Source organism: Pogoniulus pusillus, chromosome Z (assembly GCF_015220805.1).
Source record: "Pogoniulus pusillus isolate bPogPus1 chromosome Z, bPogPus1.pri, whole genome shotgun sequence".
Lineage (NCBI taxonomy): Eukaryota > Metazoa > Chordata > Aves > Piciformes > Lybiidae > Pogoniulus > Pogoniulus pusillus.
The window spans coordinates 103195371-103221048 of record NC_087309.1 but is presented as its reverse complement, the minus strand read 5'-3'; the positions used below and the strand labels follow the sequence as shown (position 1 = coordinate 103221048).

Below are 25678 nucleotides of genomic sequence, written 5' to 3'. Positions count from 1 at the left end.
TCAGACTGCTCAAAAGTATTTATGAATTGAAATGTAAATTAAACCATAACTTATTGAAAACAATTAAAAAAGCTTGGTGCTACTTGTTAAGAGGAGACAGTGCTTAAAATTTGCAGCAGGCTTTCTGAATGCTGCCAGCAGTGCAAGACAAATCAGACTGTCCTCACTCAAAGGCTTCTGTTGTGCTTACAAGACTACTGCTGGCGTATGCTTATGTGCAGACTCTCATGAGGGCAACAGTAATTACTCATGGGAAGACAATAATACATGTAGTCAGCTTAGCCAACAGCATAGGCAACAGCATCCTCTCAAATTTAGAGCTAAAAAAAGTATCAAGTGAATTACAAACTAATACATAAAAGATCCCCCCCTAAAAAATATCCCCAAAACTTTTGCATTAAAAAATGAAAGAGCTTCTGCCGAGCCTTTCTAGACTGGGCAACAAGGCACCTTTAGTGATGTCTTTTCCTATTCTGCAAAGCTGTTATTAATTTCCTTTCTTTTGCAAGTTTTTGAAGTACTTTTCTGACTTGTGCGACGATTTTTGTCTTTTCCTATTCTGCAAAGCTGTTATTAATTTCATTACTTTTGCAAGTTTTTGAAGTACTTTTCTGACTTGTGCGACGATTTTTGTCTTTTCCTATTCTGCAAAGCTGTTATTAATTTCATTACTTTTGCAAGTTTTTGAAGTACTTTTCTGACTTGTGCGACGATTTTTGTCACTGTGTCTCACAACAGTCGACACACCATCCATAAACTTGGTCTTGTAGAGAACATTTGCGTTGTTAAACATTCCATCCTTCAAGGACACCACAATAAACTACAGGAAAACAAAAGAAAAAGTTTAAGTAAGTGCTGTCAACCGAATAAAGACTTTAACCCAGCACAAAAAGACTTCAAAAAGGATCAATCTTACTTTATCTGGGTATTATCTTGGTGGCAACTCTTCCAAAAAATGTTAAGCACAGAAGCCAAATGGAACACGCTATGAACAGGCCAGACATTTTCTACAGTTAATGACACAGTTCTGGCCCCTTCACAGAGCTTGTCCCGAGATACAGACCACACCTGTCAATGCTTCAACAATCACTGGAAACAGCCTTGCCAGGAATTTTGTAAAGTGGCAGGATATTTCATAGGCTAAATGCATTGCTCAAATTGCTTTACCACACTGGTCTCAAATGTTACCCTCCTCTCTCCCAATGTGGAAAGGTCATGTTCTACCACCAGATGCAGGTATTGCCTTTCCCTCATAGTAGTCAGTTTCTTCAGTTCTAGACTTTCTTTTTCAACACATAAGCCACAGATCCTTTCTTCCACTGCCTGGATTATTTCAGCAGGATTAAAATTTAAATATTTTTCAAAATTAACAAAATTCCAGCAAAAACTTAAAAAAAAAAAATCAAGATGTGGATGATGCCTGAAATTGATCCTATTGCAGATATTCTTCCCTATTAGTAGTTGGTTTTCAGTCACACCGTCAAGGGCTGACTTTGTAATATAATGCTGACAAAGTTCCACAGTTGCCCTATCAGGGTGATTTCCAACAGAAAAGCAACTTGGAAATATACCACATTGTCTCTGGAATGAAATACTTGAACAGCTGAGGCTCCTTAGTGACAGACTGCCTCTGAAAATAATGAAGTGCATAAGCAGGTGATCACAAAGGTTTCAATATCATACCTGGGAGTGTTTAAAGTGTGTATTAAGCATCTGCCCAATATTCTGGGTATGGGAGAGATCAAGAGCTGCATCCACTTCATCCAAGATGTATATGGGGGCGGGCTTGAAAAGAAGCATGGCTAAGATCAAGGACAAGGCCACCAGTGATCTAACGTAGAGAATAAAAAAGTTATGCTTTTACCCTCTTGTTTGAGAGGCTTTGGCTTATGAAAATACTTGTTTGTTCATAAAACACTCTTTAAAGGTGAGCCATGCTGCGAGTTCCGAGAATGACTTCTGACACAGCTTCTGATTGCACAGTTAGTCTTAAGCCTCCCCCCAGAAACAGCAGACTTTACTCTTGTCAGAAGATCAGGTCAATTGGGGGATGGTATTTTGTTGCTTTACATAATCTATGTTTTGCAATGCTGTTCTTCAATGTACTTAAAGCATTCTGACCTTCAGCAAGCTCTGTGTCCTGATCTCACTGCTTCCTAAATTCTGTTTCTCACTCTTAAGTTTTGGGTTTTTTCTTCCCTTAGAACTTGCAAAGGCACTCACACCCTACACACTATAAAAACCTCTCCTTGTCATGACATTACTTGACTCCCAGGCAGATCCTGTCTTTCTAGATTCAAGAGGAAAACTCAAAGACTGCAACATTCAATTCAACAGTACCATCAGCACTACCTGGAGTTAACAGCAGCTTCCTCACCAATTCTTTGTCACTTCTCCATGGAGGAAAACTGTGTGTGTGAAAATGCTGAGTGACGCTTGTCTCTAAGCTAGATTCCTCTCTGAGTTGAACTGCATTAATAATGATTTCAATATTACATCAAATTGGAAAGAGACAGAGTCTCTGATTTGACTAGGGAAAATACTGAGTTTTTCCTTTTTTGAACTGTAATTAATTAGACATATTATATACTAAACTGCAATGGAAAACCAACAAAAACTCCACAAAGATGAACAACCTTTGTCCTCCACTAAGTTCTGTTAAGTTTTCCTTCCAGGTGTTTCCCAAGGCAACTCTGAATTCCAGGCCATTCAAGGCATTCCCACGACCAGAAGCTACTAGCTTAGCTTTGGCTCCTGGAAGAAGTGTTGAGAAAATGGACTGAAAGTCTTCATTCACCTAGAAGTCAGATCATAGAAGATGTAACTACCTGCTCTGAATCAAGAGCACAAACAGATCAAAATTTCCAGTGCCTTATGTCCTGAGGAAGATTAGCACAGATAGGATAGTGAGAATATATTAGCATATGGAATCTTTTATTTACTGTGTACTGAGCAGAGAAACAACACCAAAGCATATGCAGAGAGCCAACACGTTATGCTAAGCACTTCAGAAGCATGAAATGGGAGAAATGTTGGGAGACTTTATGCTATCAGCCAGGGAAATGTTTATTCCTTCCCTCAGATTTAAATGGTAAACTGTAATTTCTTCCACTTAAAAAAATAGAGGCTATTATAGGTATAAACACCTTGTAAGAGACTCACACCAGCATCCTTACACCATTTTCTTCACATGATTACTTAAGCTATGTCCAGGTATTGGAGGCGATGCAACTTTGTAAACAGATAAAAATTTCAAGAGATGCACTCTGTCTACCACCCATGATGCTTTTAAATACAAAATCACTGATTTTTCAAAAAAAATTTTGCAATGAGAAGCTACCATTTTGTCAGTGGTACCTAGAGTAAACAGTAACAATTAAAACCAGTGCTTCATTTGTGAGACTCCTTTAAAGACTAAGTAGTACAAGTTCTCATGGTACAGCAGAATGTGTTTTCCATGCAGAAGGGGAAAATTTTAACTTTCGTTATTACGATATGAGAGAACTAAACTACTAAGGCAATACAGTGTTTGAGTAACAGAAATAATCTGAAAGAGCAACAGTTGATAAAACCTAGCCCCTCAGTGGCAGGCAGGTCCACAGCGCTCACGCTGTATGGGGCTGCACATAACCTTAAGACTTCAACCCTGGTCAAACACTAGTTTAAGCAAACAAAAAGACTTGTTTTGTCCAACTTCATGTGAGAGAAAATTATTTCAGCATGCCACTAACTTAATCTTCCTGAAATCTGTAGAAACTAAGAGGGAATAATAGTTTTGCAGGTTTAACTCTGTCTTTAATATTCTCACACAATACATGTTTAATTCTCAAAAAAGTGAGGTGAAGCAGGAGAAATGAAGTTGTGTAATTTAAATACTAGGCAAGGGAGATAGCTCTGGAAGGGGACATCCCTCAGTTTGGGGATTTTTTTTTCCTACCATGGAAATAGGTAAAACAGTCATTTAAGACAAACCTGATCCTTTGCTAAAATGTGAAGATTAGATTTCAAGTATCATACCTTTTTCCAAGCTACATGTAAAGCTTCCTTTTTCATCCGGTCAAGCTGTTCAATAGTTAGAAGAATTTGTGACTTGTCGTTCTCTACAATTCTTTTTTTCTTCATCAAGTCATTATACTGGAGAAAAGAGGAAAAAAAAAAAAAAAGATTGATTTCAGTGAACTTTGTGCTCAAAGACAATTTGTGCTAATCATACTGTTTCACACTGTTGGTTCAGTAACTATGAAACGCTCTAAACCACAAGACTGAAACCCAAAGCATTAATTCAGTGTTAGGAAGTTTTTTGCAAAAATGAAAGAATGCACATTTTCAACAATCAGCAAAGAAATGCTAACCTTTCTCTGAAAGATGCACTTCCCTTTCACGTTTACTTATGTTTAGAAAAAAGATTTCTGGAATCTGACAAAACAGGCCAGTCTAATCACGAAACAGTACTGGAAAAGCTGAAGTGTCTGTTAGTCAAAAGGCAGTTTTAAGACAATCCTGGAACAGCCTCAAGACAGATGAATTCAAGGCAGCAATCACAGTTGAAGATGACCAATTTTTTGCTCTGCAGCCTTTCTACTGTAATGGGTATCACACAGCTTGCCTAATGCTGCTGCTGCCAACTTCAGATGAACTAACCTAGGAAAGCATGAAATGGCTCATACAAATCAAAGTTAAGATTATGTATAACCTGGTGCACAAGTGAAATATGCAGGGCTAGTAAACAAATGCTAAGAGAAGGCTTCCTGCCACACTCAGACCACATGAAAATACAGAGCTATGTTACACACAGTACCATATACCCAAATTACCCAGTCTTTCTAGGTTAAAATATAAAATGCTTACTTTCTCTTCCATCTCAGAAAACATATTCAGGGAGTTCAAGTTTACAGTCTTTGATAACACATCTTTCTTCTCCTGCAGCTTCTGCAGCTTTACAGATGCATCTTTAGGACTGTTAGCTTTGAAGTCATAGGCTGTGTCTGGCTGACCAAAAAATGTCTTCTCTGAAGCTATCCATGGGTATTTTTTCATCATATTGCTGATCTGTAAACAAGAAGATAGATTTTAAGGCTTTTTTTTCCCCCTTCCTTTCTCAAACATAAATTAAAAATAATAACAATAAACCACAAACAAACAAACAACAAACACACACCACAAAAACATCCTGAAGTTGCAACATTAATTATATCCCAATGCAGCACAGGTCCCATCTTTACAATGCTTCATGTGATTTCCAAAACTATAGATGAAACCAATTATTTTAAGGGAAGCTTTCACACATGTTCACCACATTTACTTGAAACACTTTTTTGTCTTTTTGGACTAAGTCACTGTCACAAAATCTCAGTATTAGTTTGCTTAGTTAACTACCATATTCATCCACACAGAGAGAATCCTCTCCTTCATTACTTTATCACTAAAATCTACCCTTTATTAGTCCATACCAGTAAGCTGCTACAATTTACACTTTTTATCCCTTCCTCTTGGGATAAAACTTCTCACATCAAGATACAACAGTGCTTATTAAGTAAAAAGTGCTATTTTGTTTGCGTGAGGCAAGGGAAATAACCACTCCTGGTCACAAAATGCAAGGAAAAGCACAGTTCTGAAATACCGTGGAAGCAGCATCATCCGTGTCTTGCTGATGTTTGCTGATGTTGTGTTCTAATTCTTTAACTTGAAGATGTAATGCATTAATTTGTTCTCTGCATTTTGATATCTCTTCAGCTTTGGCTTTAATTGCTTTATTCTGCAACTCAACGACTTCCTTTTGTTTGGCCACCTCCTTCTCTGATTTCTCTAGAGATTCCTGAGAAGCAAATCAAATAGCCACTTCTTAGATGCTTTTAAAGGTGAGTTGTTTGAAGAACACAGCAAGGAAGGAGTAAAAAAAAACCTCACATGGTAAAGCCAGAAAATAACTACTCACTGAGTGCTGATCAGAAAATCCTGACTACAAAATACACATTAGGATCTGAGCTTTACAGGATCTTATCTTCATTAACATCACAACAGGTAATGAAACAGTATTCACTTCTACCTTTGTCTTAGACATTTCAGCTGTCAAGGCATTAACTTGCTCCTCGTAGTTTTTGATTGCTTGATCTACAAGCTTTATCTGTTGTTGATAGGAGGCCTGCTCTTGTTTTAGCTCTTCGAGTTCCAGAACTAAAGCTTCAACTTCCTAGAAAAATGTTTTTATGTATTAATTCATTAGTTGTATATAAAGGGAAAGAATTAAGATTCAGTTTGACACAGTAAATGCTGTTGATTAGCAGTACCTGATCCTCTGCAAGGGAGCAACTTCACACAAAAGCAAAGCATCAACACATCTACTGACTACAGAGCAGTTGTCTTGGTTTAAGGAGTGAGACAGGCTCTTTAACTCTTCTCAAAGTAGTTAAAGAAAACATTTCACATTGGAACTGGATAATTCGAAAGTTTAAATGGGCATGCAACTTATAACTACATATAGCAGTGCAAAAGCATATAAAACACAAATTAAAATTCATAGGCCACAGTTTTCCAAAACCTCCCCAGGCCAAAGCTTCCATGAACCTCCCTCAAAACCATGCCAAAATCCCACACCTGAATGCCCAACCCCAATACTGTACCTCTTTGCACCCCTCCATACTTGAGTGATGCAGCCACCAATTCAACTCGCCAGCTCCAGGGCGAGCCAAGCTACTCCAGGTGAAAATTTGCAGCATGAGCCAGGCTAAACCAGGACTCACTCCCCAGCACCAAATCCAAGATAAGGCTCCAGGCATCCTCCCAGGAGCAGAGAGGGAGGGAAAAGGGGAAAAAACTGACTCTGCAGCCAGTTTTATAGTGATGCAGGACTTGTGGGAATGAAGTAACAAAAAATTACACCTATCTAAGCCTCTGGAAGCCCTCAACTTTATGGATCTTAAAGGTACCCAGACTCAAACCATAACAGTAATACATTAAATTCCAAAACTTGAAGTCTTAAAACTGTCAGAGAGTCACAATTTTGATTCTTGGAACTGCTTTTGACATGAAGAAAACTGCCAAAGGTTAAGTTTTACCTGCTGCTTTTCTTTCATTTGCTTGCTTGAAGTGTCTGCATTTTTCTTGGCATCATCTAATTTCCGCTGAGCATTTTTCAGCTGTTGTGCATGCTCTGCTTCTTTGTCTTTAATTTTTTTCTCTAATGACTTGTATTTATCTTCTGCCTCCTTTTGTGTCTCTTCAGTTCTCTTTAATATTTCTTCACACTCCACTGAATCAAGATACAAATACTGAGATTGAGCACAGTTCTTATCTTTACATTTACATCCTCTAACTGAAATAAATCTTTGCCTCTAACAGGAAAACATCATTGTATTCTTGCTAGTAACTGAAGGCAGCTATTCCAATGACTGCTCAAAAACACTCTGCTCATTACCAGTTATTGGTGGGGCAGCAGAATGACAACTAGGAGTTTCTTTCTCAAGGCTTTCAAAGCCTGCCTGGATGTGTTCCTGCGTGGCTAGCCCTAGGTGATCCTGCCTTGGCAAGGAGGCTGGATTGGAGGTCCCTTCCAAACTTCAGCATTCTGTAAAAACAAGTCTTTTCTCTTTCTGACACCAGAGAGTACATGCTAAATTACAGAATCAAGAAGTAATTAATATGATGGCTACCTAGAAAGGTATCACTTCATCCCTAGAACACAAAGGTTACATATGTATCACTTCTCTCTGTTTTATCTCTAGATTTTTTTTCATCTATTCCTGCATTTGCTTCCATCTGTGTTTCTGCGTCTTTCCAATCTGCTTTGTGATGAAAACTGTTTATATTGCTAATCTGAAGTTCCCATTAAAAAATAGATGGCTTTGAAGAAGAAAAAGACAAAAATTTAATCATAAGAAGAGTATTTAAATATAGAATTAGAACCATTTAAAAACTTTTTTACGTGGATCTAATCTTTTAAAACCTTTTTTCTTATATGGTACAGTACACAAAACACTTAAGAATAGAACCTTTATTACAAGAGAATGACCCACCTCCTGTGAATCCTCTCTCTGCAAAGTCTATTGTAACTCTACATTTGTTGCATATTTCAAAGTTAGCATTTTCAAAGTGAAAATCTCATGCAAAGATCCTGCAGCTCAAATACCCATCTCATTCTGAGCAATTAGGTTTCAGCTAAAAGATTAAGAACATATTTGTCACCAATTGTTTTCTTCAGCACGAGTAGCTCTTCCTCTTGTTTGTGGTAAGCACTTAGCTGAAGCTTCTTTTCCAGTAGCTCTGCTTCTTCAGTCTTCATCTCCCACTGCTGCTTCAGCTGCTGGTACCTTTGAAGACAGTAATGACACACGCTATTGTAACACACTTCATCTGCAAAAGTGAAGGAAGCAGCTATAGAAATAAGGAGATAAATACTTACATTCCTTTTCTACTGTGAGACACAATGACTACTGCAAGACCAACCAGCTTATAGGCATGAAAGTCTGATAGGACTTCTTTAACAGTAAAGTTTGTAGGTATGCAAATTTTATAGGTAATATCTGATTATGTAACCCAGGTAAGATATAATCAAATCAAAGTAAATGTAAAACAGGGTAGCAATTCAGAGGTCACATTTTTTCGAACCAGAATCATGACAACTGCTAGGCTGAAGCACTGAAAGAAAGTTCTCAAACCAAAATTTATTTCTTTGTTATACTTCTGGAAGTGTCTTTTTATTTTTATTGGGGAAAAAACCAAGAGTTATCACAAGCTGAACTTCAGCATGGCTGTTACAAACCATGGCTGGAGCAGAATCATTCTTCAGTGAACTTCATGAAACTTCGGAAAACTTCAAGTGATTTCATGTAGTCATCATTGTATGCCTTTTCTCTGCAGCCCCACCCATTACTCAAAAGAATTTTTTCTTACATGTGCTATCAAAACTAACTTTGCTGAGGGAAGGGGGAAGAAGGGAATAATTTTGTGCATATTACATTCTCAACAGGCCCCATGCACTCCAAAAATACTTCTCAATATTACATTTCTTTAGTCACATAAGAAATACAACTGACATTTTATAAGGCAAGACTTACGTTTCAGCAACTTTCTTCAAGCTTGCCAGCTCCTTCTCCACAGCCTCAAGTCTATGTTCCTTTGCAGTGAGTTCTGCTTCAGTATCTTTAACTTGTTTGAGTACAGACAAGATTGGTGCAGCATCTGGAAATGCACCTGTTCAATAAAGAAAGCCAAGTCAAGCTAATTGGAAAGAGACTAGTGGAATCATCACTGGCAAAGAGCGAATTTGAGATATTAAAAACATCAGCCAGCATTATTAATTACGAAACAGAAAAGCTGCTAGGCTACATGTAAAGACTGCCTTCTCTGTTAGAGTTTAGTTCTGCAGACTTTGAATACTACACCTGTGTTTCTTGTGATATTACCTTTCCATAGCTCACAAAACTACAATTAAGGAGCAGTGGGTGTAAATTGCAACAAAAGAGGTTCCGCCTCAGCACAACGGGGAACTTCTTTACTGTAAGGGTCACAGAGCACTGGAATAGGCTTCCCAGAGAGGCTGTGGCATCACCTTCTCTGGAAACTTTCAAGGCCTCTCTGACATGTTCCTCTATGATCTGTGTTAGATAGTATTGTCCTGCTCTGGCACGGGAGTTGGACTCAATGATCTCCTTGGGTCCTTTCCAACCCCTAATATCCTGTGATCCTGTGAAATTGCTTCCAGGCTTGAAATCCAAGCACTTGTCTTTCCAAGAGAATTTTACAGCCAATCGAAATTACTTTGTACAAATAGTTTGCTATTCACTTTCTCTTAATCAGTCATACTTCAGGCTCAAGACTGAAAAATCTTTGCTCAAACGGGTCATATTACCCTCAGTATAAGGATAAATATAAAGGTTAACATTTATTTTTATTAAGAAACATGCAAAGCCATGGCTGTTGAACTGTTTACTAAGTACTATTATATGAATAAAACCAGTAATTGCCTCCACGCAGTGTGCCCTGGGGGTCAAACATTTCTCCATCAGTTGTAACCGTTTTTGTCATTATCCTTTTGTCAAAAGTCACTTTCTGGGCGGTGTCCATGTTATTACAGACCAGTGTTCCTCCAAAGACATACTCCATTGCTTTCTGCAGTTCATGTTCATATTCAATTAGGTGAAGGGCTAAATTCACATCACCATGGACAGCCTGGAAATCGAAGGAAGTGCAATTAGTCTTTCATTCAAGTTTAACTTGATATAGAACACTTTCTAAAAGTGTCATTCTGTTTTGAAACTGTTTCATTTAAAAGTGGAATAATTAATATCCATTTAAACATTGTATAGCTTAAAGGATAAAAAATAAAGAAAAAAACACGCAAGATACCCTCAAATCCCATAGAAACTGTTATTAGCAACGAACAACTAAGAAGGTCAAAGAAACAGAATGAGAAAGGTACACAAGCAAAAGTGTAAATATTACATTTATTTTCATACCAAGGCTTTGGCCAACTTGATCTTGTCTGGTTCAACACACACAGCAGCAATTTTGTTTAATGGAATGATGGTGCATCGACGCTGTAGTTCACCCCTTTCTAAAAGCTGTTTGCCAGTAGCCTCAAATAGGAAGAGTAACAAAGCATACCTAAGTACATAATTCATTTGGCAGAGGATGACAGTAGGGCATTGCAGGAGGAATATCTTGTAGCTAGCAACTATGTGTAACTGTCTTGCCCAAATTCCAGGTGTGCAAGGGTCCAAGACACCTCTCCAGCATTCAGTAACAATGCACATATCTTGCTAACTCTGAATCACAAGTCCTCAACATTCAGAGTTCTGTATTAAAGTAATAAATATACCTCAGTGTCCACAACAATGTTAAAGAGTTTCCCTCCAGCCACAACTTCTAGGGCTTTTGCTTGGGATGCATCTTTCACAGCGATAAGACTTGCAACTGGGCCTCTCACACATCTTGGATCCCAGTTCCTGTCTGGAATTCTTAAAATATGACAATCACATGTTTTGTTTCTCTGTCTCAAAGATCTTAAAGAAATCTGTAATTAAGATCTCATCCTGCTTATTATACTGGTATAATAAATAATAAATTCTACAGTGTAAAAAAACACAGACATTAAAAACTTAAGGGCAAGAACCTTCCCAATAAAGAGTAAGGTACAAAGTCATTAAAACAATGGCCTCCCTCATTTGCCTAAAATTTGTTCATGCTATTTTTAATTGCTTTTTTTACAAAGAGCTCTAGTATTGCACAGTTACATGCATTCATTCAGAACTATTTGCTTATGTAATAATGTAGAGAAATACATTTAGGGTTGCGTATATTTGACTGGTGAAGACAGATACAAAGTTGACCTCCACAGAGCAAGTCTACTTAGAGCCCTCTGGCAGGGCTTTCAAAAGTAGTGATTAACATTTAGACCTTGGATTTTACAATTTTAAGCTACTGGCATCATGGCTTGCAAATATGATCACAGAAAACTTGAAAATCCCAGTTATTTTGAGAGGGCTGTCACTTAAGAATGACTATACCACTCTCCCTGTCACACATTAATTCCATTAACATTTCTTGACTTCCCCTTCATATTCTCTTCACTTGCACTGCAGGTAAGATAGGCATTATTTACTGGCACTACAAAAGAAAGCAACCAAATTAATAGAATTATCCTGTAAGCCCTAGAAGCCACACATAAAATATCCCCAAAAGCACTTTCAAATGCCTTTTAAGATCACATCAAAATCTTACTTGTATTTAAACTGTAGATGAGGAAACTTTGCCACTAAGCTTTCATGCAGTTCCTTCAGCCGACGAATGTCATGGGTCAACGCCTTCTGCTCTTTTAAAAGGGTGGCTTCTTTCTCTTCTGAGGAGTAGAGCACAATCAGGAAGTCAACCAGAGCACAGAAATCTATTACTTTAAGGACTAGAATGTTAGATTGTTAACCTATATATATGTAGAGAATACTTAATTGAAATATTTCCTAAAATTCTAACATGCTTCTTTTGAATGTCATTCCAGAATATCAATTTATATTCTGCAGAAGATGCCACCTGGAATGAGAAGTGAACTTTTAGTGTCCCAGGCAGGGAAAAACGGGAATAGGGAGTTTGGTCATTATTTCATCTAAATTTAAAATACAAATTAAGTTTTCCATAAAAATTTGGCCTTAATGTAAAAAAATAAAATAATTTTAAACTATTCTCTGTGGACAAAACACGCCACATTTCTATATACCTTTTTCAGATTCCCCCCCAAATTGTGCACCTGTACAGACCTTTGTAGTTCAGCTTCTTCATCTGTTCCTCTAGTTGATTTTTTGTGTTCCTGACAGCTTCAAGTGCTTCTTGGTCTTTCTTGTAACCTCCATCCATCTTCTTAACTTCAGCTTGTTTTGTCTTTAATTCCTTTTGTGCGTAACTCAACTTCATTTGGGCCTGCAAGGAGTAAAAAACTATGGAACCATAAAGTTTTCAAGGAAGATCTAGCAGGTGCAGATTTGGAACACTTGTACTAAACATGGTACTCTTAGAATTTATAAGAGGTCCCACTGGTTGCAGAAATGCTAAAAAGCAGCCTGGACTTTTGAAAGGAAGACCACAGGTGATTTGGAAATAAAGACACAAAATCTTGAACTGGGATGCAACTCATTAGCACGTGAGCAGAGCTCAGTAAGAAATAAGCCAAAACAATATGAGACACAGCTGTTCTTGTTACTATCCCCAAACCATTTTTTCCCATTGAGACAAGCAAAGTGCACTTGAACTCTGATAATTTAAACTCTACTGAGAGGTACCCCAGCAAAGGTTTCCTATCAGGTTACCCACCAGGTGAATGTGGGAAAGGCTGTGGATGTAGTCTACCTGGACTTCAGCAAAGCCTTTGACATTGTCTGCCACAACAAGCTCCTGGCAAAGCTGGCAGCCAATGGCTTGGACAGATTCACTCTGATATGGGTCAAGAACTGGCTGGAAGGCTGCTCCCAGAGTTGTGAATGGTGCCAAATCAAATTGGCAGCCAGTCACTAGTGGCGTGCCCCAAGGATCAGTGCTGGGCGCAGTCATGTTCAATGTCTTTATTGATGATCTGGATGAGGGGATTGAGTTCATCACCAGGAAGTTTGTGGATGACATCAAGCTAAGAGCAGGTGTCAATCTGTTGATGGGTAGTGGGAGGGACCTTGCCAGGCTGGATGGGTGGGCAGAGGCCAATAGGATAAGATATAACAAAGCAAAGTGCAGGGTTCTGCACTTCAGCCACAGCAATCCCAAGCAGTACTACAGGCTGGGGACAGAATGGCTGAAGAGCAGCCAGACAGAAAGGGACCTGAGGGTACTAGTAGATAGTAGGCTGAAGATGAGCCAGTATTGTGCCCCGGTGGCCAAGAGAGACAATGGCATCCTGGCCTGTATCAGAAAAGACTGGATGAGGCACTTAGTGCCATGGTCTAGTTGACTGGCTAGGGCTGGGTGATAGGGTGCACTGGATGATCTTGGAGGTCTCTTCCAACCTGGTTGATTCTACGATTCTATCTTAAGACAACAGAAGTGGCACCTGTTTCAGGTCCATGACTAGCACACTTTAACCATTACAGGTTTAAGACTGATGTCCTAATTGTAAATAAATGTTTCCAGAGAATTCAAGAGTCTAGAGGCTGAACAGAACATAAGAGATATTTCTATCGCATTCCACTGGTCTGCAAAATCCCTATATAATCTGAAGCACAGCTTGCTCTTCCTTCTTCTTGCTTTTCCCTTTCTCTCCTTATGGCCTTGCCTGCTTGCCTTGTTTGGGTTATGGTAAGAATAGTGTCAGGGATGGAAAAGATATTTTGTTAGCTGGCAACTGCCTTCTGGGCTTTGTCCAGGGGAGTGGTCTGCACTGTCATTCAGTTATATGGATGTATGTTTATTACCTTTTATATTTAGTTTACTTTTGTACATAATTTCATTTAGCTTCCAAATTCTGCGCAAGTGTTGTTATTCACTCCTTCTGGAGTAAATCTCAGATTCTGTGTGGTGTTAAACCACCATGTTAACTTAAGAGAAAATAATTTCTTCTGAACTCTCCATTCAGTCTCGAGAATCTTTACTTTGTTTCCATTTAGTTTTACTGTAGAAACCTCCACAGTTGAATGTGTATCACTGAAAAGAGTCTTAAACTCTTCCTATCCAATACCATCAGTCACTTGAGCACTGTCTTACTTTGTGTCTCAAACACCAGTTTCTGCACTTCCTCACAGCAGTGTTACAGCTTTTCCCTATTTATCTGTCCATGCAATGTTTTATTTATTTATTATTACCTGTTTTATCAAAGATTCATTTAATGCATATGCCAACTTGGTAAGTACCTGACAGAGATACCCTGTGTATCTTTTCATTGACCTTTGAAGATACGGTATGTCACTTGTCTTTCAGAGGTTTTTCAAAAGCAGCAGGAAGGCTGGTCTGAGACAAGCAGAGCTTTCATTCTCTTACCTGCTTAGCCTCTGTTACTGCTTTGCTGATTTCAGTTTTGCAAGCCATCATCTGTTCAGACAAAGTAGTATCTTTCCCATTACCACTGCTGGACAAGCCAGAAGACACAGCATTAAAATCGTGTTGTGCTGCACTTAAAGCAGCTGCATCTTTTTCACTTGTTTCCTGTAAAGCATTTAGCTCTTTCACAATCTTCTTCATTTCATTCTCCTTTACTGTCAACGTTTTAGAATCCTGCAGCAAAACAAAAAGCAAAAACAGAAAGGAAAAGCAAATTTCATTAATTAAATTCACATTCTTTAGGTGAGGAGCTGTGAACAGTTTCATCAGCTACATTTTTATAACCCCCTGGTTAGATTTCATCATCTTACAATTTGTCTTTGCATGTTTTCAAGTGTGTACTTGCCCCATGACTACACTGAAGATCTACAGAAATATGAAACACAGGAGGGGATGACAACTTGCCCAAAAACTAGGAGAAAAGGTTTTCTTCCCAGTTTCTGAGAAGTATTTTCCTTTAGTTCTCCTTTCAAATAAAAAAATCCACTTAACAAACATGCAGTACAGAAATTTCTCGTTTAATTTTAAGAATACCACACATAGAGAGACCTTAACACTTCTGAAGCCATAGGGATCTCTCCTAATCCTGGTAGATTAGCAAACATTTTTGTTTGCTAAAACAGTTTTTAATTGCAAGCTACTCCTATGCCATGGAAATCTAACAACACCCAACCAATGTTATTATTTGCTAGTTGTTATCTTTCTTATTGCACCAAATAAGAGAACAGCTGTCCTCCTCAATCTTAACTAATTTAGAGTTTAAACCAAAACTATATACAAAGGTTTTACCTTCTGCATTCTTTTTACCAGTTCTTCATACTTCAACTTTTCACTTTTTAAGTTTTGCTTCTTGAGATCCACAGCACTTTGTATTCTGGTGTTTTCTCTTTTAATTTCTGAAAGAGCACCTTCCAGTGAACGGAGAACATCACCAGCTTCCTACGATCAGAAATAAAGGAATTTTAAATAAACCCTAAAGAAACTGAGGAATTGTAGTATTTCATCTTCTATTCATAGTGAGATATAGAAGCAGCAGTATCAAATGAAGCAAGACGTTAGGCTCCAATGCATCAGGTCAGAATACCTCTTCCCTCTCAAATCCAGAAAACTTGATGCTACTACTGATCTGCATCATCTGGTATCATCAAGTACTCTCCCTGTGCAAAAGCTCCATTTATTCACATAAAGACCCTAGGGGCCATCCTGTATCTAACCAAATTCATTGTCTCCAAAACAGATCAAAACTGACTTTTGTGAAACAGGAGCTGCCTATTGGAGACATCAGGAAAAAATGAAGGGAAAACAAATCCCACAAAACACGAATTAATAACTTCGCACTGAATGCACAGAGTGAAGACACAGGGACAAACAGTTTCTATTCTTTGGCTATTTCTTCCAAGTGACTGGATGTAAAGCATTTCAGACAAATTAAAACATCAAATGGGCTTTTTTTAGACAAATAAGAACAGTGAGTAGTGCATAATCTAACCAACATCTCAGAAGAAAAAAAAAAAATCAATCAATGGAATATTCTATTCAGCTCTGTTGAGACCCCACCTGGAGTACTGCATCCAGTTCTGGAGCCCCTATTACAAGAGGGACGTGGACATGTTGGAGCATGTCCAGAGAAGGACCACGAGGACGATCAGAGGGCTGCAGCACCTCTGCTATGAGGACAGACTGAAAGAGCTGGGGCTGTTCAGTTAGGAGAAGCTCTGAGGTGACCTTGTGGCCTCCCAGTATCTGAAGGGGACCTACAAAAAAGCTGGGGAGGGACTTTTTAGGCTCTCAGGGAGTAACAGGACTAGGGGGAATGGAGCAAAGTTGGAGATGGGTAGGTTCAGACTGGATGTGAAGTGGAAGTTCTTCACTGTTAGAGTGGTGAGAGCCTGGAATGGGTTGCATAGAGAGGTGGTTGAGGCCTCATCCCTGGAGGTGTTTAAGGCCACGCTGGATGGGGCTCTCGCCAGCCTGCTCTAGGGTAGGATGTCCCTGACCCATGGCAGGGGAGTTGGAACTAGATGACCCTTTTGTCCTCTTCTAACCCTGACTGATTCTATGATCTGTAAATATAATTCCCTTCTCATATATTCCAATAGGCACAACTGTCATAGGCTGTGATACCATAGTATCAGGGGGATAAGAGATGGGGCAAAAGCCTGACACAAGCCAATCCAAATCCAATCCAAACCAAATCCCATCCGAATCCCTTGATTGCACCCCAGACATGGGGTTATATACTTTTTTATCAGAAGGCTACACAGGAAGGTTACAAATCATCTCAGACTCCAATTGGTTACATGCACCTGCGTTAGGACTATGTTAGGATTACACACTACTTGGCAGACATTCTTCATATTCTCTCAACAACACATATATTGTGTCTGGCAATTCTAAGTCAGCAGAGATAGGCAAAAACCAGACTCTAGCCTTACACTTGTTTGCATTTGCTACACCAGTCTCTAAGGTCATTCCAACCCTCTATCAGCACTTACTGAACTCTCTCCTGTCCATGGCTGGACAATAGCTGCACCACAGTCACACAATTCTATAAAATCACTGCATTTAATATTACTATATCAAACAACAGCTCTGTACTCACCTTATTCTTTTCCTTTTCCATCTCTGCCACTTCTTCATTAAGTTGTTTCATCTTATGTTCATTTTCAGCCTTTGATTCACAAAGCTTCTGCACGCGAGCCTGCAGTTCTTGTAATCTTCCACTGCAGGATTCCATTGCTTTTTCAGCTTGAACAAAATTATAAGCTACACAGAGGCGGCTTAAATGTTCAATTGTTCGTGTTACATGTTGGTATTCTAGATAGGCTGATCTTTCCTAAAAAGACACCAATTAAAAATAAAAAAGCTCTAAATATTGATGGAAAAATAAGCAGCACTGTTAGAGAAAAACCTTTATGCACTTTTAAGATATTCTTTGTAGATAAGAGGAAGGATTCTCTGCATTAATTCATTTTGTACTGTATGTTACAGGCCTGCTTAAGAAAAATCGTAAGATAAAATATTTGTACAGTTGTGCAGTAGAAATATCACTTGGCAAGTTTAATAGCTAATATATGTTCTCATTTTATATTCTTCCTTCTCCCTACACATCCCTCTATATTTCCTGGCAGTCCTCAGTGTCACAATTTTCTGCCTTTGGACAGAAGATAAAATGGTAGAATCTTCTAGAAGATTCTGCAAAGCTTGAAAATATGTTGTGTTAGCCACCACATACTGGCTCACAGCAGCTGAAAGCATTTCTCTTCAAACACCCTATCACTCTTTTGGTTTTTTTTCATACCTCTTTCAGTTTGTGTAAAGCTGGACCGATATCCTCATTTAAGACCTGAAAGACAAAACAGAATATTTATATGCTGATTTTTAAAACTCCTGTTTCTAAGCATGAAGAGATAGTTTCAGTGCAGAAATTAAATATTCTGCACATTAGAACCCACAGTGCACTGGTTATCTTTAACAGGTATCAAATAAAGTATACTCTCCAACATGTAGTACCGATTTAATTTCATTCAGTTTGTCTTCCTTTTTCTCTATGGATTTGTGGGCAATTATTTTCTTGCTTTCGTACATCCTAGTACCAGCTGCTTCTTCAACCATAGCTAAAATCTGAAATTCAAGCAAATAACAAAAATTAGACATTTCTTATGTTAGATAGATTTAACTCAGAACAGAACTGAACATTTCATCTCCTTCCAATATTTTCCTTCTCCCATCTCCCGAAATATTGATCTTTGTAATTCAAAACAGTACAACTTCAGACAAAGTTCCCTCAACTTTCTTACCTCTGGCGGCTTCATACTTAGAATTTTGGTAATTCGCCCCTGGGAACAGAAAGATAATAATAGTGTTTGTGTGTATTGCAAAAAAAAAAAAAAAAAAGGCAAAAACCAAACAAACAATCACACCACAAACAAAAATCAAACAAAACTACCAAACTACTACAGAGCTCAATTGTTTTACTTTCAAAACTTCAAGAAGTCACTTCTTCAGCAAGCTTGAAATGACCCTTCTATCTCATCTTAAGGCTCACCTTTCATATTCCTGATTATGGCTGAAAGAATTAACATCTATATTTTGTTCTAGATACTGAACAAGATTTTAATAATAAACTGGCTTTTTGGAGATCAATCTCATATGAAACTAGGAGGAAGAAGAATAGGTGCAAAACTGCCCTTTTCCCCACACTGCCCTTCTTGCAAATGGGAAAGTTCTATTTGAACCAGTAAACCCCTCTTTGCTTTATTATTCCTTGCAAATATTTCTGGGATTTACCTAGTGCCTAGTTTGGTGTTGGTAAGGGTCCTTTTAACTTGTCAGCTTATCCCTTATTAATTATGACTTAAGAACAGAGGTAAGTCAACTTAATTCAAAACTGTAATGTGAACATATGAAACATGCAATGGGAAAGAACATCTGTGTGTTTTCAGGACAGCAATAAAAACACCTCTCTCTTATAGGAACACAAAGAAAAATAGAACTGGAATGTATTTTAGGAAAAGGTTTGTTACATGAGTGTTGCATGAAGCCTTGTGCTATAAGTCACACATTTTAGGGTCAATCTATGCTGTACTGGGAATCTTAACAGACAGCTGATTTTTTTACTTGGTAAGACATTGCTTTTCTCTGATTAGAAAATTAAGTGTTTTTCCACTACCTATTCTGCCACAAATTTTATAAAATCCAGATAAAATAGAAGTGTCATTAAGACACACACAACACCTGCATAATGAGGAAGTGAGGGTTATTGACATTGAGCCCAACAGAACAGAAGAGGTCTTGCACTCTATTGTTGGCAGCATTCAAACCATTGATAAGATATTTATTTCTGCCTCCAACAACAACCTGGAGAAGGAACAGAAACAGAAAAAACTCTAAGTCATTTAAATGCTACTCAATATAATACAGAATGCAGAAAATATGAACAGATCCCATACATTCTATCTTTGTATACACATATATATCAACACTATACAAACCAAAACAGATCTTGTTGGATTAAAGACACATTTAAAATAAAGATACATTAAAAAATAAGAATAACTAATCAGAGGCAGTACTAAGTGAAAATTTCCAAACTTAACAAGCCTTTTTTTTTTAAACTTGGGGAACATCTTGTTTTGTCCCTTCAGGGCACTTTAATTCTCAGAGACCAAACTAACACACGGTTCAACTACTGAAAAGAAACTGAGAAAGCAGAATTAAAAGACACAAACCAGAAAACTGTAACTTGCTTTATAAATGTGATTTCATTATTAAAATGTTTCTGTGCAAGTTCATAGAAAACATTAATGATACATTTGTACAATACAAAACTAATTTCTCAACTAATTCCTTTCTTTTTAGATCTAGAACCCTGGACCTACTTTTATAGTTTGTGCGACTAACAACACTGCAGAAGCACTGCCTCAATTGCTAAAACTTAAGGGCTTTAAAAATGAAATTTTGATTTGGAGTTTTTTGTTTCATTTTTCTAATAAAGCCGTTCTGCTAGCATGCTAAACATGTATATAGGCTACTACACAGTACAGACATTAAACTCACCTGCCTAGTGACAGTGATCTCCTTACACTCTTCAAATCCTATTGGACTTCTTTTCTTGTCAGAATTATCGAAGGTAACAGACACAGTTGCTTTAGTAATTCCAGCTTGTCCATTTTTATAAACCAGGTCTTGCAAGCTGGAAACTCGCACCTAAATTCCACAACAGATAAACGTTGTTGAAAGAAATGCATGACACAGCTTTAATGTGTTACTGGAGGCTTTGCATAGATTGATTTACAAAATGCAGATGCTGCTGTAGGTTTAAGAGTTTATGTGAAACACTGGCACATGGGAGTTGCCAGGTGCTGCTGTTGCAAAACCACAGGCAGTGTGACACTCGAGTTTTTTGTGAGCCAGCTACTTGTTTCTGCATGAGTTATCTTAAAAAAACTGAAGAGGTTTAGAAAAAAGAAAATAACATAAGTAAATAAATAAAAACCCCAACATCACCCTGATGATTAGTTCAGTCATAAGCACTTACTATTAATTATGCAGTTCAGAAAGTGATAATCTCTATGTCTAATATTCTAGTGATGGATTTATCTATGTGTCTAACATTCTGAGCTGTATCCTTTTGAACTACTGTAGTATACTCAGGAAACTGTAGTTCACTGTAAAAATGACAGACCCTAGTTTATGTAATGAAAAACCGAATAAAACAAACTATTTTTTTATAAAAGCATCATTTCAGGTCTTTCCTATTGGGAGACTTTCCAAGACAATAATATGAAACATTGCAAATAGAATACTTCGAGTAAATGCTCTCCCACTCCTTACCTGTGACAGGGTGGTAATTCCCAACACGAAACAGATGGAATCCAAAATATTGGACTTGCCACTACCATTTAAGCCAGTAATAGCATTGAAAAATGGGTCAAAGTCACAAATTTCCGTCCTCGAACCATAGGACTTAAATCCTTCAAGCACAATTGACTTGAGGTACATCTTCACTGTATTCCTGAGAGACCAGACACAGTATTCATCCAAAGAGTACTCAGAAAGATACCTGTACTAAGGCCCTATGTACTTCAATAGGAAAAAACCCCAAGTCGTTCTGTATGCTAAACAAGCAGTTCAACATGTGAGAGCATGAAGAGCAAGCATGCTTTTGGTTTGCTAAGGGGTGCAAAAAGCCAACGTATAAAAAATTTTCTTCTCTTGGCTCTTGGGCACTGGATATGTTCGCTGTTCCTTCGCTGCTTTAACTTCTCCACTAACTCTGACTGACCAGATAACACGTTAGTTTTTTTCTGGTTTTTCTCCATCTGGAGAAAGAGAGGCTGGCCTTAGCTCCTCTTGGACTTTTGTTGCCGGTGGGGGTGGGGTAAGACTATATCTATGTATTACTCCTAAAGTGTACATAGTTGTAAATACATATAAATATATTGTGTATATATGCTTGTAAATTTAGCTTTGCTGTAAAATACAGCTTTATCTTACTTCCAAGACGTCTGAGCTGGTCTGGTAAATTTCACTGGGGGAGCGCCCACAGCCCACCACATGCCCCTGCTGCCATCACCGATCTCCACGTTCGCGCCGCCGGCGCGGAGACTACCCACAGCCCCTCGGGAGCCCCAGCCAAGCGAACCCTCTCCGAGCGCAGACATGTCTAGCACACGGGCCGCGGGCCTGCCACTTCCCCAAGCCCCAGTACCTCACCACCAGCACCCCTTCAACAACTGAGCTGCTGCAAGAACTCAATTTTGGCGCCGAGAGCCGCAAGCCTGTCACCTCCCCAAGCCCCAGTACCTCACCACCCGCACCCTTTCAACAACTGAGCTGCTGCAAGAACTGAATTCTGGCGCCGAGAGCCGCAAGCCTGTCACCTCCCCAAGCCCCAGTACCTCACTACCAGCGCCGCTTCCAAAGCTGAGCTGCTGCAACAATTGAATTCTGGCGCCGAGAGCCAGCGACCGTTACCGCGCGCGCGCCTGCTGGGGGCTGGCTCGCGCCGCCCGGCTCCTCCCCTCTTGGCAGTTGGGCCGCGGCAGTGACTCTGCTCCGCTTCCGCGAGCGGAGGACGGGCGGCAGGTACGCGGTGTGAGGAGGCGGATGCGCATGCAGACTCGGTCTGTGAGGGGACGGCGTGGAGGTACCTGCTGCCAGGAGGGAGGAAAAGGCGGCTATGCGGTCGCCGCCCCTGAGAGCAGAACATGGCGGGGACTTGCTGCCGGGAGCTGTAGCTGTGCAGGAGCGGTGGGAGTGGGTGCAGGCACTTGGGCTTTACTGTGGGGCTGTGTACCGCCCTTAAACGACGTTAAAATTAAGAAAGTGTAGTTCTGTACTTCAGCCCTTCCCTACAGCTGTCAGTGCCTGTTCAGCAGTCTGTAGTCACTCGGAGAGGTGTTTATATTCGAGCAGAATAAAAACAACTTCAGATCTGTGAGCGCCTGTGGCTGGAAGAGCAGCAGCAGTCCAGGGCTGCACTGCTCAGCGTGGAGAAGCTGCGTCTGCTGACGGCATTGACTCTTCTTGGCAGTGCTGTAAGCCAGGCCATAAAAGCAGGGAGGAGGATGCTGTGCCTTGCAGCAGGGTTGCAGTGTTGTGCAGTGACCGGGACACGGTGCTAGACTGTGGTCTGGGGAGCTGCTCTAACACTCGCTGTGCTGAACTGCCCGTCTCATCGGCTACGGTTATTGCTATAACTTGAAATAATTAGACGGCAGGGGAAATTCTGAGTGTCTGCTCACCTCGGGGATGACGCTGAATGCAGCTCGATCTGCTTAAGGCATTGCTGGGACAAGCACTTGACCATGTCCTGTCATCTGTTCATTTGGTAACATCTGGACACTACTGAGGAAAGTAATATCGAGTGTCAAAAATAACAGGCATAAACTTAGATTCATGCAAAATAAGGCTTTTAATAGAGTTGCAGGAATCCAGCAATGTACAGGTCTGGGTGCGTGGGGAGACTCTGCTCTGCCCTAACGCACACCCTTTGTTTGCAGTGTTTTCATATCCTACTCTATTACATATTCATTACAAATTCTAAGAAAAGGTTGGGTTTTCCTTATCAGTTTCAAGAATGGGAGGTATCTCTTCCATGCATGTCTCTTTTTATCCGGTGGTCCCTCTGGGGGTCTTCAGTGATGAAGTTAGGGGTCTTCCCCGATGAAGTTAGGGGTCTTCTTCAAGTGTCCTTTCCGTGAACTCTAAACTAGTAGTGTCCTTTGTATGACTCTTCCTCGGTTTGCTCATGTGCAAAGGCTGTCTCTTCCACCTGCCTTCCTCCTCCACCACCCTTTCTAGTTTCTAATTATTTATTGCTCTGTTATCTTAAACCAAGTACTTGCTTTTGTGATGGCTGTGCAAGGAGGAGTGCAGCTCCATTCAGAATCTCCCCTCCTCCCTGTCTGTGGCTTCTTGCCACGAATTGATCAGATCAAACATTTCACACAATCCCCCATTTGCTTTTTGATCAGTTTGATTTGTGTCTTAGCTTCAAATCGAGCAATTACTTGCTCTAGAGAGTTTAACTCTCCATCTTTTATCCTTTCTTTTGTCACCTGAATAATCATTATAGGTTGAGATTTGGTTCTCCCTTCTGGGTTATCAGGTACAATGGCTACCTGCATCCCTTGCACGACCATCGTGATCAGTCTTACAAAACATGGAACGAGACAGGGTACAATTAATATCACAATCATCACTCCCCCGCCCACTAAAGCCAATTTAGTAAATCAATCGCTTACCCCCAGGTTATTCCACCAGCTCTCTAAGCTTACCCCATTCCAGGTTTGTATTGGGAAGTGAGCAGTTTTCTTCCATCTCTTTTACCAGTTGGTTAACAGCGTTTCCTTCATCATCTATTCCCAGGCAGCAGTTGGTTAGGTTGAATTTCCCACACACACCCCCTTCATGAGCCAGTAGATAGTCTAATGCTAATCTATTTTGATATATAGCAGTTCTCATTTGGGTATTTTGCTTTGCTACCAGGTTCAAAGCATCTCCAGTTTTGCTTACTATTTGTTCTACTACTGCTTGCAGTCTAATTTTTCTGTTAAGCATATATATTAGGGTTCAATAACCCCAAGATCCATCTTCTGCCCATGTTGCAGGATCATAATAGGCAATGATCCTTTCGGGAGGCCACTTGTTGTCTTTCCAGTTTCCCATTTGGAGATCCCTCCTGGCCCTTCATAACTCATCAGTCTCAGTGTACAGCTGTACACCTAATCTTCCCCCCTTGGAGATAGGTAACAGGAAGAAGCTGGGTCTAACTGTTCCCAATACACATAATCCTACCCAATTTTTGGGTAGGTGAGCATATGCTACTCTCCCACATATTCAGTAATATCCACTCGAGGCTGGCCACCCATTTATGATTGTGCTACCATTAGTCCAGTTTCTCAATTGGGATGGCATCTCCAGAGGAGTGCCCCATCTTTCCCATGTATTTTTAGTTTCATTCCACTCATAACCTCCTTCACACTCCAAATTCCCTACAAATTAACCACCCAGTCTCTGCCAGCAACTTCTTCCAATGATACTGGTTTGTAGGACCCACTGCTGCTTTCTGGTACCTCTCTCTACTTTCCAGGTGTTAGGATCAGAGATGTTCACTTCCATTGATTCCCAGGGCCATCAATCTCCTTGATTGGTACCTCCATAGACATAGCAATTGGTTACATTCAATGATTTTGCAATGATTACTGTTGGAATCTCATACTTAACTCCTGATTTTATCTCATGATAAAATGAAAGAAATACTAAATGTTGTGATTTCCCTTCTCTACCCTCTTGTAGGACTTTTATGTCAAGCATCATCCCTGGGTCTGACCCCTTTCCTGCAATTCTGACTCCATATCTCATATACGTTGCTTTTTCCCATTTTTCTATGTCATATATTGTTAGATTCACTGGATTACAGGTTTCAGCAGTGCAATCTGCTGATGGGATTCCCCTTTTTACTCCCACTCTCAGACCTACCCATGAATTTGGTCCCTTCTTCCAGGTGGCCCAACACACACAATTCCACCATGTCTCCCCACAATAGTACTGGGCTCTTTCCTGGGCTAAGACCCAAGGTGCTTCCACCACATATACAGGTGAATTACGATACTGGTGGCAATGGCCAGGATCCTCTGATCAAATATATTTTTCTTGCCTATTACAATAACATCTCCACCCCATATTCCCACAGTTTGAAGCACCATAATTGTCAATAGCCTGGCAAGCATCAAAAGTTACCCAAAGGGGTTGACTGAGGTTGGTGGTCATTTGGCTTCTTCCTAACAATTTGCCTTTCCCATCATTTGCCCTTATTTCTACCCACCATAGATAGGGAACTTCCTTTGGATCATAACAAGTGATTTTTCCCTTCTCATGACATGTGGCATATTCTGTTTGGTTGTGATAATAGGGATCTAACTTTTGTCCTTTACACTCATAAATTTTATGGTATACCAGTGTTTGAGACACAGTTTTGCCCCTCAGAGTTGCAGTAATGCAGTCACTGCAATTCTGGGCTTGTTCCAGGGCTAGGAGGCTTAACCCAGATATGCACAGAAGAGGTCCAGTCAGGGCCATGTTACTTGGCAGTCACAGCCCAGAGGGGTTACAGCCCTCGGCAGCCCTTCTTCAGCCGCAGCACTGGTTCCCACTCTGGTCT

The 25678-nt window shown here is 39.7% G+C and overlaps 2 protein-coding genes across 3 annotated transcripts in view; one reads left to right on the top strand and one right to left on the bottom strand.

The window, feature by feature from the left end:
- SMC2 (structural maintenance of chromosomes 2) lies at positions 1-21018 on the bottom strand. Its single transcript, XM_064140289.1, has 24 exons — positions 20845-21018; positions 20068-20217; positions 19246-19368; positions 18309-18347; positions 18022-18132; positions 17810-17854; positions 17111-17344; positions 15298-15447; positions 14449-14682; positions 12249-12408; positions 11719-11836; positions 10817-10955; positions 10455-10574; positions 9963-10167; positions 9054-9189; positions 8182-8306; positions 7056-7249; positions 6047-6190; positions 5621-5815; positions 4849-5049; positions 4018-4134; positions 2637-2797; positions 1684-1831; positions 1-820 (listed from the first exon to the last, which is right to left on the bottom strand). The coding sequence occupies exons 1-24, from the start codon at positions 21010-21012 to the stop codon at positions 641-643; spliced, it is 3597 nt and encodes a 1198-aa protein (XP_063996359.1). The 5' UTR covers positions 21013-21018; the 3' UTR covers positions 1-640.
- A 1038-nt stretch (positions 21019-22056) lies between these two features.
- Positions 22057-25678, top strand: part of PTGR1 (prostaglandin reductase 1) — a 33212-nt gene continuing 29590 nt past the window's right edge. For both annotated transcript variants that reach the window (XM_064176600.1, XM_064176601.1), the window contains exon 1: positions 22057-22159. The gene's annotated coding sequence lies outside the window, so the exon portion shown is untranslated. The remainder of the gene's footprint in view (positions 22160-25678) is intronic.